Source organism: Nycticebus coucang, chromosome 2 (assembly GCF_027406575.1).
Source record: "Nycticebus coucang isolate mNycCou1 chromosome 2, mNycCou1.pri, whole genome shotgun sequence".
Taxonomy (NCBI): domain Eukaryota; kingdom Metazoa; phylum Chordata; class Mammalia; order Primates; family Lorisidae; genus Nycticebus; species Nycticebus coucang.
This window is the reverse complement of record NC_069781.1, coordinates 125,129,561-125,149,636: the sequence shown is the minus strand read 5'-3', so window position 1 is coordinate 125,149,636 and position 20,076 is coordinate 125,129,561. Positions and strand designations below refer to the sequence as shown.

The following is a 20,076-nucleotide window of genomic DNA, read 5'->3' as shown; positions in this document are numbered from 1 at the left end:
GAAGCATGAAACCAAGAATAATAAGGAAAGAAACAGAATAAGAACTGAGGTTTTGGGGGAAAGGAGTCTAAAAATACACTTGGACAATTAGCTTTTGAAAACATACCAGTCGTGGCCATTTTAAGGACTCCAAAACTTTGCCCACCACCACTTAAATGCCACATTTTTATAGCTTTTTCCCACTGACTCCTGATAAGATTTTTGTGTGTGTGTGTGTTCATCTGCAACTCTCTTCGAAAATGAATTTCCATCAACTTAAGAATTGTAGTAATTATCCTTAAAAATACATGTCTGTTGACAGGCAAGTATAGGAGACGTCTCATTATTCCCTAATCATCTCCATGCTTCCATTCCTATTCTACACCTTTATTTTAATGTTGCCCTGTCTTAGGATGTGGTTCATTATCCTGATCAGTGACCTAGGAACTACACAATTTCAAGGTTCAGCTCAAGTTCTTCTTTTATGACTCTCCCTCTTCCTTTTTTAGCATTTTTTACCCATGACAGTTTCTGTCTACCGAATCTCTGCCTCTTTTAGACCACCTTGTTTATCTTGTACTGTCTCTTAATTTTTCTGATCTATGTACTCACTTAGACACAGCACCCAAACAGGGGGTCAAATGTGAGCTACCATCAATCAGTGACTCCTGAAGATGATGGTTACATATTGCCTAACATATACTATGCTCTCAGTAAGCACTTACCTGGATAACTTGCTCATATGCTCCCATGATTACAGAGGCTGAGAGACCCCATAATAGGGTGTCTGTAAGACGGAGAAATTGAGATGCAGGTAGTGTGGCTCAGTCTAAGTCAGACTCAGAGGGCCTGAGAACCAAGGAAGACAATGGCATAACTCTCACTATGAGGCTGAAGGCCAAGAACCCCAGGACACGGCTAGTTCCAACCCAAAGGTCAAATAATCTGGAGTTCTGATGGCCAAGGGTGGGAGAAGAAGGGCATCCGGCTCCAGAAGACAGACACACACATACAGAATAACCCTTCTTCTTCCTTTTCATTAGAATCAGGCCCCCAGCCACACTGAGGGCAGGTGTCCCCACTCAGCCCACTGACTCACGCAGCCATCTCCTCTGAGGACACCTTCAGAGACACAGCTGGAAACAGTTCTTCACCAGCCATCTAGCCACCCCTCAATCCATCATTTCAGTTCAGTTAAGCTGACACCTAAATTAACCATTACAATGCTATCTTTTCTTACCATCCTATATTTTCCTTATTTTTATCTCTGTTTTTTTAGTCTTATTTCATATATTAAAATTTTTATAAAATCCATTTATGTCTAATTGGTTATTAAAACTGGTCATTGAGGTTTTAAAAAATAACTCTATTGAGATATAGTTCACATACCTTAAAAGTCCCTCATTTAAAATGTACACATGAATGTATTTTACCATATAAAAACAACTGTACAGGGGTGGCACCTGTGGCTCAAAGGAGTAGGGCACTGGCCCCATATGCTGGAGGTGGCAGGTTCAAACACAACCCTGGCCAAGAAAAAACAAAACAAAATCATACAACCATCACCACAATCTAATTTTACAATTCCATCACCCCAAAGAAAGCCCTTGTCAGCCTTTATGTTTCTATTCCTTTTGTCCTAATAGGCTGTGAAAAGGAAAGTTCAACTTCTTAGCTGACAGATATGCTTAAGCCCAAAGTTTCTTCCAAGTTTATATATGTGCCTGTATAAGCATTTTTTCTTTACTACTGGCCTAGTAGTTCCTCACACTATTGATAAACTTCTTGGTGTTTCAAAGACATCTCAAAAAATACTTTTTCCAGCTTTTTCATTTGTTTATAACTAGAACGTGTGGCCAGAAACATAAAGCATCTCCCTGGCATCTTATTCGACAGCACTTCCTGGACTTAAGATGTAAGTTGCCTTCTCAGGTGAATGAGCATCTCTGAGCGGGCCGGAGAGCGGAGACCCCCTGACAGTTTGATGTGTATGTGTGTTCCCAGCCCGGCCGCCCTTGCGTGTGTATCCTCTTCACTGGTCACAGGCTTATATTTAGCAGGCTGTGTCAGACTCAGGTCTGCAGGAGTTGCATGGAAATTTCCTCTGTGACTGGTGTAATTGCTGAAGACATGTTTGCTGGCCATTGCCCAAAGAGAGAGGTTTGATAATTGAGGTGCATTGTTTTGAAAACAGAATCTCATGTTTGCTTTTTCTGAGAGGCCACATCTTCCAAACCTTCACATATTTACTCTACTTTCAAAATCAATAGCATCCATACAAATTCTCTATGTAACTTTGAACTAATTCTTAATAGAAGTAGATCGGTACAAAAATTTTTCTATGAGAGGGTAGACACCTAAATTAAAACACACATGCACACACACACTGTCCAGTGTAGCTCAGAGAGGCCTTCCCTGGCCACTTGCTGTCTTATTGTCCTGAGTAACACAATCATAACATCTAAATGTTAGCTTCTTCATTGATTTATTTTATATATTGGTGCTTTTTTAAAATAGTAAACAAGAATGGTCCTTGTCTTGATTAAAAAGAGAATAGGGGGCTTTATCGGTCTTTTTCCCTGCTGTATTCTCCCCCACCCAGAGCCTAGGACAGTGCCTGGTGGAACTTTAGGTATACTTACAGACTCAGGAGGGTACTACGTTACTAACGACCGGAAGAATTCAGACCACAGGTTTAGAACAAAGGGTGTGAATTTAAGACACTGCAAGCATCTTAGAAGAAAACTGCATCTCCAACCTTGTGTGCATTGAAATCATACCCCTCTTTAAAGTCTAGGGAGAAAATGAAAGCCTTTAAGCACATATCACTCCAAGTAAGCAGGAAACAGTAAGATCATTTGATGTGCTCCAAGTGTTAACATTTCTTTAGGAACTAGCTGGAACTTCTGAGGGCACCAGAGTTTCTTCCCTCTAAGGCTCCCTGATTATGGGCACCGTATGCAGTGGGGGACCATGAAAACCAAGAGCACAGCCTGATGTCAAGACAGATCTGAGTTCAAATCCTTGCCGTTGCCCCCGGGAGTCATCATGTCTTTCTCTAGTCCTCATCTGCAGAATGGGTGCTTTAAAGGACACACTTCTTAGAGTTGTTGCAAAATTAATTAAGCACTTAACATAATGCCTGTTGTGTAGGAAAATTTCAATGTATGTTAATTTTTGTCAATTTTATTCCATAATTTGAAAAAAATAGCCATGATGATAATATTAATAATACTCTCCTGGTTGTGCTAAAGATTAACATAAACATATGATATATCTTCTAAATTGACATTGATCATAAGACTAAATGGGTTGAGAAAAAAATGTTCTTCAACTAAAATGGGCCTGTGGTTTTGGGCCCAGAAGCAAACCAGAAAAAAGGCAGGGAGGGATTCCTTCACACACAGCTTTTTAAAGATGAACTTCTAAGGAAGTGGTTCTCAGACGTTAGTATTCATTGCCTGCAGGACTTCTTAAAACACAAATGCTGTCACACTCCTCTACCCCCATTTCTAGTTTTATAGTTTGGGGTGAGTCCCAAGAATTTGCATTTCCAATGAGATGGCCACAGTGGTGTATTGCTGGCCTTAGGACCACATTTTGAAAACCACTGACTTGATATTAATTCTCAGCCTTGTTTGCATATGGAAAGCACTAAGCAAAGCTTGAAAGCACTTGGCAAAGCTTTCAAAGCTACTGATGCCTGGGTCCCACCTGCAGAAAGTCTGATTTTTTTGGTCAGGGGTGAGGGTCTTAGTATCAGGAGTTTTAAGAGCTTTCCAGGTGACCCTAAAGAGTAGAAGTTATAAATAACTTCCTTAGGCTGGGCATAGTGGCTCTTGCCTATAATCCTAGCACTCCAGGAGGTGGAGAAGGAAGGATCCTTTGAGCTCAGGAGTTGAAGACCAGCCCGAGCAAGAGCAAGACCCCATCTCTACCAAAAATAGAAAATCTAGCTGGCCATGATGGTGGTCAACAGTACTACCAGCTACTCGGGAGACTGAGACAGGAGGATTGCTTGAGCCCAGAAGTTTGAGGTTACTGTAATCTAGGTTTGATGCCAAGGCACTCTAGCCTGGGCAACAGAGTGAGACTCTATCTTAAAACAAAACAGAGAGAGAGAGAGAAAAGAAAAGAGAAAAGCTTTCCTAGGAATATCAGTTCTGGTATCTTTTAGAAAAAAGGAATTCAATTTCTCATTCAATAAATATCAATTGAGTACCTACTATAACTACAGCCCTGTGCTAGATACTGGGAAAACAGAGAGACAGAGAGAGGAGATTGCCACATTGATGACTAATAGTTTAAATGATTGGCACACCATTGGACCTATGCACAGAAAGCTGCTAAGGATTGTTGGGGAGTATGTAGAGGGCAATGAAGTTCAAGTGAGAAAAGGCTTTACTTCTTGAACTTAGTTTTCAGGGAGGAGCATGATGTTTTGTGAGCAGAGAACAGAAGGAAGAACATTTCAGAAGAACCTTGCTAAGGTAAGGCCTGGAGTCAAGAATGGACACAGTGTGTGTTCCCAGGCTGGAGCCTGTTTGGTGGTGCCAAATAAGGTGGGAAGAGTAGGCTAGAATTGATATTCAGCTTAGACTTGGTCCTATGGACCCTGGGGAAGTACTGCAGAGTTTTACTGGGAAAACAATACAAAGAGATTTGATCATAAGATCCATGAAGAAGTTAGAAAGACTGGGTGGTGCCTTTGGCTCAAGGAGTAGGGCGCCGGCCCCCTATGCTGAAGGTGGTGGGTTCAAACCCAGACCAGGCCAAAAACTGCAAGAAAAAGAAAAAGTTAGAATAGACCTACCTGAGACATTCTGTAGATATATTGGCACATGGTGTAATCAGGACACCAGCTTCCTTCCCTTTAGCTAATACTTCAAGTCTGATTTCAAGTGAGAGGAAAAAGGAAGATGTATTTCTTTTTGCTGCAAATCTACCTGTTTCAGACTTGGGGAACGTTGGGAGAAAAATAATTAAGGAGGAAAAAGAAGACATCAGAGAGGAGGAAAACGGAGGCGGAAAGGGCAGCAGAAATGGCACTGTGGTTTGATCCAGCTCAGAAGCAGCAAATACAAATCAAACCTGTGAAAAGGCCATTATCCACTCGCTTCCGGTCTCTGAAATGAGGCAAAGGCCACATCCAGTAGCCTGCACTGCCACCTGCAGGTAGAAATGTGGAGACAGCGACGCTCGTATTTCCTGGATTTTTATTCTCAACATTGGAGAAAGCAAGATGTAACCAGAACATGCCTTGCCTGTCATCCATCTGCCCTCCACCTGGGCCATCGTGTGACCTCTTTGTTGTCCCCCTCCCCCATTTTAAAATCACAGTGTTTCTTGGGATCAATTGTCTGTCAATTTAATTGGCAAGGTCTTTTTTCCTTTGTGATACACAGGATGGCCATTAAGTTCGTAACTATTTAAATTGCACACAAACTTTATGGCTACCCTGTTCAAAGAAACATATTACAATTGATGTCATCTTAGGCTTAGCCATATTTATTTTGCACTTATCAGAGGTGTAGCCTCATGGAAAAGACATGGCTTTTTAGGGGAGGAGATTTGCCATCACCTTAAATTTGTAGTGTCTTTTCTTAAATTTTGGTTATCCATCACTTACTAGCCATTTGATTGTTGGCAAGTTAATTATTTCTCTGAGTCTCTATTTATTCATCTCTGATGCTATTCGTCTTCTAAAATGTTGTGAGAATTAAGTAAAATTGCGCCTAAAGTTCTTGAGCAGATCCTGTCTAACACATTAAAAAACTCAATTAAGTGATAGCTATTATCATTCCAAACAAAAGTCTCAAAGAAGAGATGGTTGCTCCTGTTCCTGCCTGAGCGAGTGAAAAATATCTCTGAATGCAAAGGCACTGTTCATTCTGAGAATGTGCTATCGAGCCCCCAGAGCAATCTCTGCAGACTAATCCTTGGAATTTATGAGAAGTACAGCTGAGCAGCTTGCTGTATGTTGATAACCAAAGGCGCGAGGGTTCCAAGGGCGTCTATGGGGCATTCATTTGAAATGCACCTATTTCAATGTTTAAAGTCTTAAGCAGAACCCAGTTAGTTTTGCCCACTATAATTCAAAACCTCTTGTCACCAAACTATGTATTTTTTTTTTCCTTTGGCCTTAAAACTATCCAGCTTGGTTTCTGCTTTATTCTGATAAACCTGGAAGGGCCCAGCCTTTTAAGTAAAACTGCGTTTCTGATATTTAAGGCAGCTGAGCATAAATGAAATAGAAAATGACAATGATAACAGGTAATGTTATCGCTGCCTGCTGGATGCTGTTTGTAGCTCAGCAATCACAGGATAAAATAAAACCCACGCTGAAGAGCGGTTTCTCTAATTGCTGCCAAGGGATATAAGCAGTCTGGACTTGAAGCCTCCGTTAGCTCTGCAGGGGGGCAGCTCTCAGGAGCACCTGGACAGGAATGGGGTTTATAAAGCTGTCATGAAGCAGCTTTCATGTTTGCCAAGTGGCTGCCCCTTGAACTCCTTAATACTGCTTTCTTTCTTAAGTGATATGAAATCATACAGTTCAAGTTCTTAGCACAAGTCCCAAGGAGAGCGAAGCAGCAATAGAAAATGGGGGAAATCAAAGCTTCTCCTGCTGGGCTGCCACCTGCTTTCTTGGGAGTGTCTTCGCATTTCTGGGGCTTATATTGGGACAAGGAGCTGAAAGGGCACACAGATGGAGGCTAGTGCTGCCCAGGCCTTGCCCCTCACGTGAAAGGAAATAGAACAAAAGCAACTGTTTGCTCCAAACAGAAAAGACAGCATGAAAAATAGGGGAAGGTTCTCCACAGTCGCCTGACATTCAGCAGGTGCTCACAGAATTCATTTAATTTTAATAAAATGTGATCGACTTGTTAAACTTGCTTTCTTGAGCGAGCCTTCTGCTTAGCTCAAAAAATAAAAGTATGAAATAGCTCCTGAAGCCTCCAAGAAATTTTTATCACCCCCAATTTTTCTCATTCAAGATCACATTGAGAATTCTACCAATAAATGTGAAACTGATGTAAAATAATCTTTTCAAAAGCCAAGTGTGAGAACAACTAGGTGAATGTTCTTTCTCCCAGTTAGGAGGCCTCCCAATCTCCTTTGATCTCTACAACCATCTGGAGAGCTTCTGAAGGGAAAATGTTTTGTCTTGACTGAAAGGAAAGTTCATATGGTTGTCAATCACTTAATAAAGAAAACATGAGGATGAGCCTGGGTCTCCCAGTTCCTGCTTTAAAACCGTGTGGGCAGAAGGGTCTGTTCTATCCCCCGATGCCATGGTTCCCAAGAGCAGATTTGTAAACTGTTATTTGTCCATATTGAATCTGTGACAAAATGAGAGAAAAAAGGTGATACGATGAGGTTTTTTGTTTTTTAATTTTTTTTTTTATTTATTTTTGAGACAGAGTCTCTATCATTCTGGGTAGAGTGCTATGGCCTCATAGCTCACAGCAACTTCAAATCTCAGAGCTCAGCCGATCCCTCTGCCTCAGCCTCCCGCATAGCTGGGACTACAGGTGTCTGCCTGCCAGCTAGCTTTTCTATTTTTAGTAGAGAGGGGGTATCGCTCTTGCTCAGGCTGGTCTTGAACTCCTGAGCTCAAGCAATCCACCCTCTTTGGCCTCCCAGAGTGCTAGGATTATAGGTATGAGCCACCGTGTCCAGCCTGTTTATTTGGTTTTTGAGACAAAGTCTCATTCTGTTGGCCTGGGTAGAGTGCTGTGGCATCAGCTTAACTCATAGCAATCTCAGTTCTGGGCTCAAGCCATCTTCCTGCCTCAGTCCCTTGAGAAGTGGGACTATAAGTGCCATCAAAATGTCTAGCTAATTTTTCTATTTTTGTAGAGATGGAATCTCACTCTTGTTCAAACTACTCTTAAATTTCTGCAAGGGGCACTCCTGCCTCAGCCTCCCAGAGTGCTAGGATTACAGGCATGAGCCCAGCCTGATGCAATGAGTTTTGACATAAAGCTAATATTTATTTTTAAAAAACTGCCCTTTATTCTGAGGTTTTAATCATGTAATTAACAAAGTAGTGAATGGTAGAGAGAGTTTGTGTGAATGTATGTCTGCACTTGACATAATTTGAATCTACAGTTTATTTTAAGCCTCTCATCCATTCATAAAAAATGTAATTTTTACTGACAAAATTAAAAATTTGGACCTACAATAGACCTCAAAAAGCTTATATGATTATTTGTTCTCCTCTCAAGATACTAAACTGGACTGCAATGATGAATGATCTAAATTTTAGAGAAAGCACAAAAAAAGATTATAGGATGAAAGATCAAATGCCATATTTAGAAATCAATTTATATCAGTGTGTCAATCAGAGGTCATAAAACTTGATTCACAGTCACTGATAGGAGTGCTTCTCTGCTGCGTGTACTTGTAGGGAGAGCTTTAGATTCAGAGCTTAGCAGCAAAAGTAAAAGATCTGTGGGGAAACGGCAAGAAATTTGTCATTGTTCAAATCTGGTCCTCAGCCTTGGGCTGAGTTTAATATTAATCTTGACAGAGGCATGTTTGTAGTGGGACAGAGAATAAAAGAAATGCACCGAGGATTTATTGAGCATGTGGTAAAAATCCATTTTTGTAGGGCTATTTTTCTTCTGCAACAAATGATTAGGAGAGGAGAAAAGAAAAGCTTAAAATTGGTGTCAAGCTATTTATTCCATCCATTTGGGATTAGCTGGAAGATAAATATGCCTGTTTATAATATATCACTTCTGATGAAGTTGGAAAGATGGAGACGCAGAAGTATGGAACTGGCAGCCGTTCTGAGGATTCAGTGAAGTCCTTACAGTAGAGTTTGTCACGCCGTAACGGACTAGTGGTGAATTTTTATTTGACTGAGTCTGATACACAAGTTGAGTACAGTCCTTAACCATCTATAGAAAATAAACGTTACAGCTTGAGACTATATCACTGCTTCCTGCCTAAGATTTATAGATTAAGATTTTTTTTCTCAGGCGGGGCATGGTGGCTCACGCCTGTAATCCCAGCACTCTGGGAGGCCGAGGCGGACGGATCGCTTGAGCTCATAAGTTTGATATCAGCTTGAACAACAGCAAGTCCCTGTCTCTAGTGAAAATAGAAGAAAGTGGGGGCAAGAGGATCACTTGAGCCCAAGAGTTGGAGGTTGCTGTGAGCTATGATGACACCATGGCACTCTACCCAAGGCGACAGCTCGAGACTTTGTCTCTAAAAAAAAAAAGATTTTTTTTCTCACCACTGTAATATCTGTAGATTTCTTATAAATCTACCCTGTCTAGTATTTGTAACATACGATAAACATATGTAAAACATATTATACCCTAAAACATTGATCATGGTCAGATTTGGGGGCCTATTATTAAATTGTATCTAATTGTATAATTAGACTAGTGAATTATATATCCCTGTCTCCACTTTAGTAAGAGAGGTAATGGGCACTCACACTTCCTGCATGTCTTAAAGACGGAGGTTTCATTTCAATACAGCTTCTCAACCAAGCACAGGGTTGGATGGAGAGAAGATGGCGGCCATTGCCATTTCCCTTTCCAACCTCATCTCTGATTCTCCTCTGGCTACCGCCCTCGTGTTGTTAATTGGGGTGCTCAGTGCTTATCTCCAGACTTGGCACATATTAAATCACTGTTTGCGGCAGATAAAATGATGCATCGCTCTTGGTGAACTTCCAACAAGGAGTCTACAAGAAGAGATGCTACAATGGGAAATATGTGTGCATGGTTTTTCACAGTTCTGGCTGTTATGGATTCTTTGGTGATTTTTTCCACCTACCTGAAACACTACAACTTATCATGTATCAATAGATCCGATATAGGGCATTATGAATGATTGAGAGCTGGCTTCACTTCTTGAAGTGTTCACAGAAGAAAAGACTTGAAATCTGTTATTGCCATGAGGATTTTATTTTTCCTGCCATGGTTTTCTTCATGAATACTTTTTTCTTGCATAATGTTTCCGCTCTATTTATTTTTATAAATCTACCCTGTCTAGTATTTGTAACAGCATCCTTTAAGCTAGCCTTTACCTTGATAGTGGCTGGATGTGTATTTTCCCACAAGCTCCAAAGGCTTCATTTTTTCCATTGGTTTTTAGCATCACTTTCAGATTTATCAACAGAATTTCCTTAGGGGGAAGATTCACCTATTTCACCATCATTCTCCAAACCAAGCTCTTTGGAAGTTGGAAAAGCCATTTAGAAAATAATGGTTAGCTGAGGTCTATATGAAGTAAATCTATAAATGAAAGGACTCAGACTGTTATACATTTATTTTCTCCTACACTTCAGGCTAAGTCAGGCTGGATAATTGAACAAAATAGCTCTTAAATCTCCTTAAGTACATAGCTCATGTACCTGAGAACTGTGGTTTTTAGCCTGTGGCATTTAAGTTTAATGGATTCCTTCATGAGTGTGCAACTATTAAAATCTAAACACAATGGCCTGGTGGTGCCCGTAGTTCAGTGAGTAGGACACTGGCCACATACACTGAGGTGGTGGGTTTGAACCCAGCCCGGGCCAGCTAAAACAACAATGGCAACAACAACAACAACAACAAAAACCAGCCAGGTGTTGTGGTGAGTGCCTGTAGTCCCAGGTACTTGGGAGGCTGAGGCAAGAGAATCACTTAAGCCCAAGAGTTTGAGGTTGCTGTGACCTGTGATAGCACAGCACTCTACTCTGGCTCAACAAACAAACAAACAAACAAAAAATACTATCACCTTCTCATAGAACAATACTATGGGTATGTTAAAGACATTCCGCATTAGTGTTAGTGTCTAGCAGATTCTAGAATATTGATCCCCTCTTTTTTTTTAAGAGCTCGTTTCCAATGTCTAATGTTTCAATCATTTAAGCTATTGTTTATTAAGAAAAAGTTTATTCATTTCAAAGATATGTTTTTTCCTAGCGATAACTTAAAAAAATTCTCATACAGTTCATATGCTTTGAGGAAATCTCTAGAAGCAATAGATTACATGACATTTACCCCCACATAGACACATATGCATATGCACACTTTAAAAAAAAAACTCCAAGATTCCAAAAATGCAGTTCCAGATAGGGATCTCATTTAATTCTTTCCCCATTTCAAGAGCAGCAATTAGGGTTACAAGGTTGGGAGAAGACAGGACCTACATGCAAGGAGTTTTACTGTGAGAGAAACAAGAGATGCTAATCCTTGGAAGAGGACCATGCTCCACTGAGGGTTAGTGTGGTGACTGGTGATTCGGATTGCTTCCTTGGCCAAATTGCAAGTTTCCTCTCTATTAGGGGTAGTGACTTGGGGTTAACTGAGGATTATTAAATCCATCACAATCTGGCTGAAAATCCCATCCCATCTCAGCTTCTCCTCTCTTCTCGTCCTGTCTACGGACAGGGTCACAGCAGCAGGGCAAGGAAAAGTGAGTCCCGTTGCTGTGCTGTCTTGCCCTTATCCTGAACAGGCAGGTCGGACCCTTACACCCAGCTTTTTTGGTTCCAGGGAAAAATATTCTTGAAATATTTGCTGAGCCAAGATATCTACAGAAGCCCTAGCATGTATCTGGGTGCAATTTCTAGGGCCCTTCCTTCTGCTTATTATGCTGCCCACCACTTGAATGGCTCCCCGCATTCCCAACTGGCTGGCAGGTCAGGGCTTCTGACTGGCCTCCAGGGCATGAACATCGTTCTCCTGTCATTAGTGGTCTTTTACCTAAAACTGTTGGCTGACTGGTGATCTGGAAATTTTGTAAGTTCAGTGGCAGGTGTGTTGTTTTGTAAGTATTATTTATCCAAAGAATTATTTAAAACTCATAAAATGTAGGGGGTGAGAGAGGAATGCGAGTAAGAGTGTGTTAGTATGCAATAGAAAAGAACGAGCTGTTGATGCATGTGACGATACGAATGAATTGTGAGTGTACTGTGCTAAGTCAGGGTTTCTTGACAGCAGGGCTATTAACTCTTTGGGGGCTGGATGATTTGCTGTGGGGTTGTCCTGTGCGCTGCAGGCTATTTTGTCCTGTGCGCTGCAGGCTAATATCTAGTCTCCTTCCACTAGATGGCAGTAAAATCCTTCCAGCCCAAGTTACAGGAAAACTAAATGTCTCTCACCTCCAGATATCATCAAATGTCCCTGATAGAGTACCACTGCGCTACAGTGAAAGAGCCTAGTCTCAAAAGGTTACATATTGCGTAATTCCATTTATAAGAAATTCTGTAAAAGTAAAAAAAAAAAAAAAATTAGATTTGAGACTAATCTGAGTCAAAGTGAGACCCCCATCTCTACTAAAAACAGAAAAACTAGCCAGGTGTAATGGTAAGTGCCTGGAGTACTGGATAGAGGCAAGAGGATTGTGCAAACCCAAGAGTTTGAGGTTGCTGTGAGCTATGATACTACAGCACTCTACCCAGGGAACAGAGTGACATTCTGTCTCAAAAAATAAAATGTAAGACAGAGAATTGATCAGCAATTTTTAGGACTCAGGGATAGGGAAACAATCTGAATACAAAGGGGCAGAATAAGGGAATTCCTCAGGTGTTGGAAGAGTTCTTCATCCTCTCTGTCTGTGATGTAGACCGGGGCATACTGATCTAGGCCATATGTAAGAATATACACAATTCTATGCAAATGCTGTATAATATAGTATATAATTTTTTAAAAACTGAAGTAATAAAAGCAAGTAAAATTAAATGCTGTTTATCCCTCCCAAAATCTGGGGGGAATAAGTAAGTGTAGTATAAATGGAAAAGGATCCTTTGACTTAGGAGGTGATGTTGGTAGAAGAGTTCTTAGTGAGGTTGGTGAGGTTGAGCCAGTTCTGTAGGTGTTTCATGAGTTCAAGTTAAGGAGAGAGAAGGCAGAAAGACATGTCTTTTTAAAGTTCACCATACCATCCCAGACTCTTGCTGTATGGGGAGGCCAGAGGGAATGAGGGGCACTCCTAATAAGGCTTTTTCCAGTGAGACTTTTGAGATATTTGGATGTCCTGTTTCCTAAGTGTTGTGGAGCCTAAAATTTTTCTTGGTGCCCGTCTGTTCTGCTATCTCGGCAGTAGACATGTTTGTTCTGGGGGCTTTCTAAAGGGTCCTAAGCTAGGGTAAGTTGGACCAGAGAATCAAGTTGAGTCAGCCTTTTCCAGGATCATAAAGTGTGACCATATCTGATCTCCTGGGGTTGGGGGTAGTCTCTGGGTCAGATGCTGTCCTCGCTTCATCATGTTCTGTGCTCTGCTCTTCTAGGAGACCATGTAAGGGACCATGAGACAGTCAGCAAGCAGATCGACACTGGAAGCAAAGAGGTGAAAAACAGAGACAATGCCTTGCAAAGAACAGAGATGTCAAGGTCAACAAGATTTTCAATCAAAGGGCTAGAAACAGAAAGCCCAGCCAAGGAATGGTACAAGCCAAGTGTGAGGAACAGTAGCAGTCCTGATTAATTTTGTAGATAAAATTCCATTCCTGAGATTGGGTTTTTACCAGCCTGGTGAAAGCAGATCATTATTTCAGAGATCCAGAGAATGGATGTGTAGAAACAAGCTGGAGTGCAGAGTGTGAATTTAGTAATTCCAACAGCACCATTCAAGTCATGTTTATGTGAACAACACATCTGGAGGGGTGTACTTGGTGGTGTAATACCCTAGGGTCTCGCTGTAGATGGATTTAAAGAACACAAACATATCAAAGTGGGGGGGGAGAGTGCACAAGGACACTTAAGTAATACAGTGACCATATAGTGTATTATCAAACGAGAACATTTTTGAAAAGAAAACAGACAATATTATAACTATATGAGAACAATATTTAAAGCATGGCTGTTCTGGAAAAACAGTAATTGCACATTGATCCCAGGAGTAGGACAAAGTTCCCTGGGCTGCATTTGGCCTGAGACATCTTCTTGTTGGTATTTATCAACATATAAGTCTATAATATGTCACCTGAAGGAGTAGCAGAAGGCATGTGAGAGGCACTGCAGGAACATGGCTGGGATCCTCAGCTCTTGTTCTTTTGCATTTCATACATTTGAGACAAGCAATTCCCTTTCCTCCTCATTTCTCATAGGTGTGGTTTGCAGATCTTCCATTATCCCTTTGCTGCTGGGAAGAGCTACATTTCAGCAAAGCTCTTCTGGTCTGATGCCCAGAATATGTGTTCTTCACTTTCCTTCCCAGGCCCAACCACAAATGGATTTTTATCTCCATCTCTGGGATGCTTAACTCCATTGTGAAGCTTGGGTGATATTTTGCTTTCTCTCCTCTTTTCTGATTTTAATAACTAGGATTTATAACTGACAAACAGGCTTGCTTCTAATGAATTAATTATTAAAATACTGTTTTGGCTGAAGGGATTACCTAGTATGTAATAATCAGGTCTGTCTTTATTTATAATCTCAACCAATTGTTGCTTTGACTTAATGTGACCCTAGCATACAGCACTATATTAAATACATGTCAACTAACTGACATATCATGGGGACTGCCTCGTTGAAGCTTTCTTATAGCTGATGTGCTAATGGACCCAGGTGCTTGAGAATTAAGGTGTCTGCCTACCTGCAGATGCAGGTAAGAGCCATTGAAATTGCATTCCTAAACAAAGTGGCTCTCCAACTTGAGTGTGCATCTGAATCACCTGGAAGGCTTATTTAAACCACACGTTGCTGAGCTCTATCCCTGGAGTTCCTAGTTTCATTAACTCTAAAAAGGAGCTTAAGCTTTGCAAGTTCCCGGGTGATAATTGATGCTGCCATTGTGGGGACCACACTTAGAGAACCATCATCTTAAAATTGATGATTTGATAATTTTTGCCCAGTGCAATCCAGGCAATTTCTCTCCTCATTTGAAAATGTTGGCAGTCCTCATTTTCTTTGAAATTAGCTAACTAAACAATGAATTGAACTTATTTAGGTTAGTGGCAGTAGTGGCACCAAAAGTCTTTGAAATTTCTACCAACATTACTTCTTAATGAAATAAAAGGAAGAATTGATAAACTAAAGTCCATTTAAGTAAGTATGGAGAACTTACTATAGTCTGAACCTAAAAAGAGTATGACCTTGCATGCTGGTAGGGAACTTACCCATGCAGACCATATCTTATGGCTCCTCTGAGAGATACAGTCTTAAAATCCTCACACATGAAGTCTTTCCCCAGGCCAATATCTTCCAGTGTTTTTCCTATGTTTTCTTTGAGGATTTTTATTGTTTCATGCCTTAAATTTAAGTCCTTTATCCATCTTGAATCAATTTTTGTGAGTGGGGAAAGGTGTGGGTCCAGTTTCAGTCTTTTACATGTAGACATCCAGTTCTCCCAACACCATTTATTGAATAGGGAGCCTTTCCCCCAAGGTATGTTCTTGTTTGGTTTATCGAAGATTAGGTGGTTGTAAGATGTTAGTTTCATTTCTTGGTTTTCAATTCGATTCCAAGTGTCTATGTCTCTGTTTTTGTGCCAGTACCATGCTGTCTGGACCACTATGGCTTTGTAGTACAGACTAAAATCTGGTATGCTGATGCCCCATTGCCAAAATGTGGAAACAGCCTAAATGCCCACCAACCCAGGAATGGATTAACAAGCTGTGGTATATGTATACCATGGAATACTATTCAGCCATTAAAAAAAATGGAGACTTTACATCCTTCATATTAACCTGGATGGAAGTGGAAGACATTATTCTTAGTAAAGCATCACAAGAATGGAGAAGCATGAATCCTATGTACTCAATTTTGATATGAGGACAATTAATGACAATTAAGGTTATGGGGGGGAAAGCAGAAAGAGCGACGGAGGGAGGGGAGTGGGGTCTTGGTGTGTGTCACACTTTCTGGGGGCAAGACATGATTGCAAGAGGGACTTTACCTAACAATTGCAATCAGTGTAACCTGGCTTATTGTACCCTCAATGAATCCCCAACAATAAAAAAAAAAAAAATCCTCACACAATGGGTGAGATTCACACCAGCTGTGGGAGGAAGCCTGGAAATGGTTAATGATCATAGGGCCAAAAAATTTGAGAATATTTGACTCTTCATCAATGTAATAAAGTAGTTAAAGGGACAGATTATAATACGAGAGTGAAGACTTAACCAATGGTATCATCTTCTGGAGAAGATTTGGTGGTTTCAGAGCACCTGTAAAAACTTCATTTAGAAGATTTGCATTTGAGATGTAACTAAAGGATCCGGTAATTTTCTACAGAAGGAAGATGGCCAGCACAGATAAGGGAGTTTGACAACAATGATTTCCTAACTCTGCTCTATAAAGCTCTTCTCTTTCCCTGACAGATCTGGCTCTACAGCAGAAGTGGATGCACTTGAGAAGCGTAAACTGATGCTAATAATTATTTTTGTTAATTTAACAAATACTATTTATCTCTACTTTTGATTCCTGTAGTCTTTTGCCCATACCAATATCTGAGCATGCAGGCGTATTATTTGTTATTAATGAATAACTTGCCATTCTACTCACCTTTTAAAACTTGGTGAGATTGGCTATCATGAGAAAAGGCTCTACGTTCTGGAGTACTTAGAAAACTGAATTTCTACACCCCAGAGGCTGAGGACCAGATTCTAGAATGTGCTGATCTAGCCGAATGTGCAGAAGTAGGAGGTAAACTTGGGAGGCAGCTTGGCAGCTGGCCTGCAGACTGATCACGTCCCAACTTTGCCTTCTGCTTCTGTGAAAATGAAACCCTCTTTATAAATAGAGAGAAGACACAGACACAAATAGCGATAAGCATCATAATGGATGTTTACGAGTAAGTGAGACAGGGGCTCAACAGAAGAGAAGATTCCATTGTCTCAGAGCACCTGCAAAGACTTCATGTAGACAGTGGCATTTGAGATGTGCCTAAAAGGATCCAATAATTTTCTACAGGCAAAAATGGGGTGGTTAAGGTTGCAGGCAGAGGGAACAGTACAGATCTTATAATTCCATTTGCAGAGGGTCACATTACTTGGTGAGGCCAAATGGCTCTTTGGTCAGAGGCGTGCTGTGTTCTATAGGAAATGGGGAGCTTTCTGCTTGAGTGCTGCTACTTTTATTATGAGTGGTGCCGGTGGGCTTTTTGCATGCTTTTATCTTTTCTTGATCATTTCTCAAAGCAACAAGGTTTGGAGCGCAGCAAAGAAGGAGAATCTACTAAGAAACTAAGATTTATACAATTCGGCTGATTCATTTAGGAAACTACAGGCTCATCCCAGGAAGCAGATCTAACAGGAAAGATTTTAATGAGTAACAGTGGCAGATGTGAGTGCCTTATGATATTTCCAAATATGATGAGAGGTCCCAGGAGCTTTGTGTCAATTTAGGAAAAGGACCAATCATTTACTGAATTTCTGTGGCTTAATTACAAATACATTTGTGAGCCTTGGCTTGGGCGTTGGTTGAGACCAAGCTTTGAGGTGTAGGATTGATGAATTAACAACTTCTAAACTGGCCGAAGTTCTCAAATTCTTAAACAATGTTCAGAACATTTTCTTTGGCATCTTCAGTCATCTTTGTAGGGAAATAGCAGATGAGTGGTTGAGAACCTGTACTCTGGAGTCAGACTTTCTGGGTTCAAAACCTTGCTCTACCACTTACTAGTAATATGTACTTGGGTAATTTTCTTGATCTTTTTGAGCCTTGATTCCCTTATCTACAAAATAGGATCACAATAGTACCTACCTCAAAGATTGTTGAATTAATAAGTGTAATCTATGTCTTCCACAAAGTTATCAGAGGGAAAGGGAAGAAAGCTTGAGATGTATATGTGATTTTGAGCAATGATTTTTGAATGTTATATGTATCTCTGCTCTGCTGGATTGACAGAAAGCCAAGAAAGCTTTTGGCTCTAAATCTTCCCCCTATAGATTAGAATTCAGGGGTCCTTAAACTTTTTAAACAGGGGGCCAGTTCACTGTCCTTCAGACCATTGGAGGGCCGGACTATAGTTTTTTTAAAAAAAAAAACAACTATGAACAAATTCCTGTGCACACTGCACATATCTTATTTTGAAGTAAAAAAACAAAACAGGAACAAATACAATCATACCACCTCATGTGGCCCACGGGCCGTGGTTTGAGGACCCCTGGAGATGATTAGATGAAGGCCAAGGTCTTAGACATTTTTAATATCTGGATGGAAACCAAGACCATAGTACTCGGTAGGATTCTTTTAATTGCTCAGCACCCATTTTGCTAATATTTCACCTCTTCTAGAAAATTTCTTGGGTTTTTTGACACCCCCCCCACTATGCAAATTACAACAGTGCAGATTGATGCCCTAGAAATTCATGCCCTTTAGCACATTCATTTTCAGAGTGCTTCAGTAGCTACCTTCAAACATTCACCTCTCATTCCCACCCACCCTGAGCACACAGTTGCACTTCTGGTGTCTATTTTACAGAAGGAAAATAGCTCAGGCAGTGGACCCTTTAACTTTATGCACAAAACCAAAACCACCCCCCAACCCCCATTGACCACCCTCTGTATCTCTTCTCTTTTTTTCCCCCCACAAGAATAGAAAAGCTTTGTTAATGTGATAAATTTACACTGGTTTAAAAAACTTTGTAGTATTTAAAAATGGTATCCATTAAAACTATGCTTAACAAGTTGTCTTTTTTTTAAAAACAGCATACATATCCATCTTCACAAGGGTGGCTTTTATGTATCAAATAGTGTTATAGATGTTTTAAAAAGCTATATTCCTTAAAATAAACTGTATAAAAGATGAACAGACTTAGTCATTTATTTCCCTTCAGTATTCAATGCCTTTCTGAAGATACCTTACACCAACCATTTTTTCTGAGCCTTCTGTTCATCCAAAGAAACCCTTCATCCTAACCATCTCTCTTCTGCTACCATCATATAAGTCAGTCTCTGATGTTGCCCACCACTAGACTGCTGTATGCATTGCCTATAACCTAACTTGCTTATTAATTAGATCAATGAAAAGTCAGTAAAAGAGATAAGAACTCATTTATTTGTTACTCAAAAACAATCCTTATTTCTGACTGGATTCAGACTTAGAAGTGGATGCTCTCAGAGAGGACAGCCTGCGTCTCTTGGCAATCTGTTCCTGGCACTTTTCTTTGGCTTCCTTCATTCTCTTGGCCAAAAGTTTAGCATATTCTGCAGCCTCTTCCTTATTTTTCTTAGTTCGCTGTTTCTTCAGGGCAATGCGCCAGTGTTTATGTTGTAAGACACAGGAAGTTACAAGATGCTGAATCTTGGGTGCTTTGGTCCCAGGTTTCTTACCTTCTTTGTTTAAGGGCTTTCTCACAACGTATTGGCGAACATCATCTTTAGACAGATTGAAAAATTTGCGGATTCTGCTAGCTCTTTTAGGCCCCAGACGCCAAGGTACCGTAGTGTCAGTCAGTCCAGGGATATCCTTCTCTCCCTTTTTTACAATAACCAAGTTGAGAACACTCAGATTGGCATCCACTATGCAACCCTGAACAGATTTGCACTTCCTTTCTCCAGTTCTCCTTGGTCTATAACAGCAGTGCCCCTTACTCAGCAGCAGGTGGACATGGCCATGGGTCAAGACACCCTGCTTCATGGGGAAACCTTGCTGGTCGTATCCACCACTGATTTGGACCACATAACCCTTCCATTCTTCCCCCAGCGCATCAGCAGCAACTTCTGTGGCCATTCGCTTCTCATAGAAAGTATGAAGTTTGTGTTCATCATCCACTTCAATGAGTTTCTGGCAGCCAGTGGCTGGGAAGGAGATATTCAGCTTCATCCTGAAGTATCTGAACACCTCCCAGGCGCCACAGAAAAGAGGCTGTATCTCTTCTCTTTTTGTCTTTCTGACCCTCTGAGCTTATCACCTCTTCCAGGGAGGAGGGTGTATACAATAGGGTCAAATGCTGGGATGAGGATCTAAAACAAAATACTGACTGCTGAGTTTACTATTATGGAAGTCTTAATTCAGTACCCAATTTCCTTATCTTATTTATTCTCTCACTAACAACTGCTCTTGCTAAATGATGGGCTTCCCTTTGCAAACTAACAAACTCTCAACTAAGAGTCCTCCTCTTAGTTAACTACTGTGGAGCATTTGACACCACTGCCCACCCTCGCTTCTTGAAGGTCCTTTTTCTCCCCCTTCATAGTTC

The 20,076-nt window shown here is 40.7% G+C and overlaps 1 protein-coding gene across 1 annotated transcript; it reads right to left on the bottom strand.

The window, feature by feature from the left end:
• Positions 1–18,953: 18,953 nt before the first annotated feature.
• On the bottom strand, positions 18,954–19,708 carry LOC128579715 (40S ribosomal protein S6-like). Its single transcript, XM_053581775.1, has one exon. It carries the CDS (start codon positions 19,698–19,700, stop codon positions 18,954–18,956), a length of 747 nt encoding a protein of 248 aa, XP_053437750.1. The 5' UTR covers positions 19,701–19,708.
• Between the last annotated feature and the right edge of the window lie 368 nt (positions 19,709–20,076).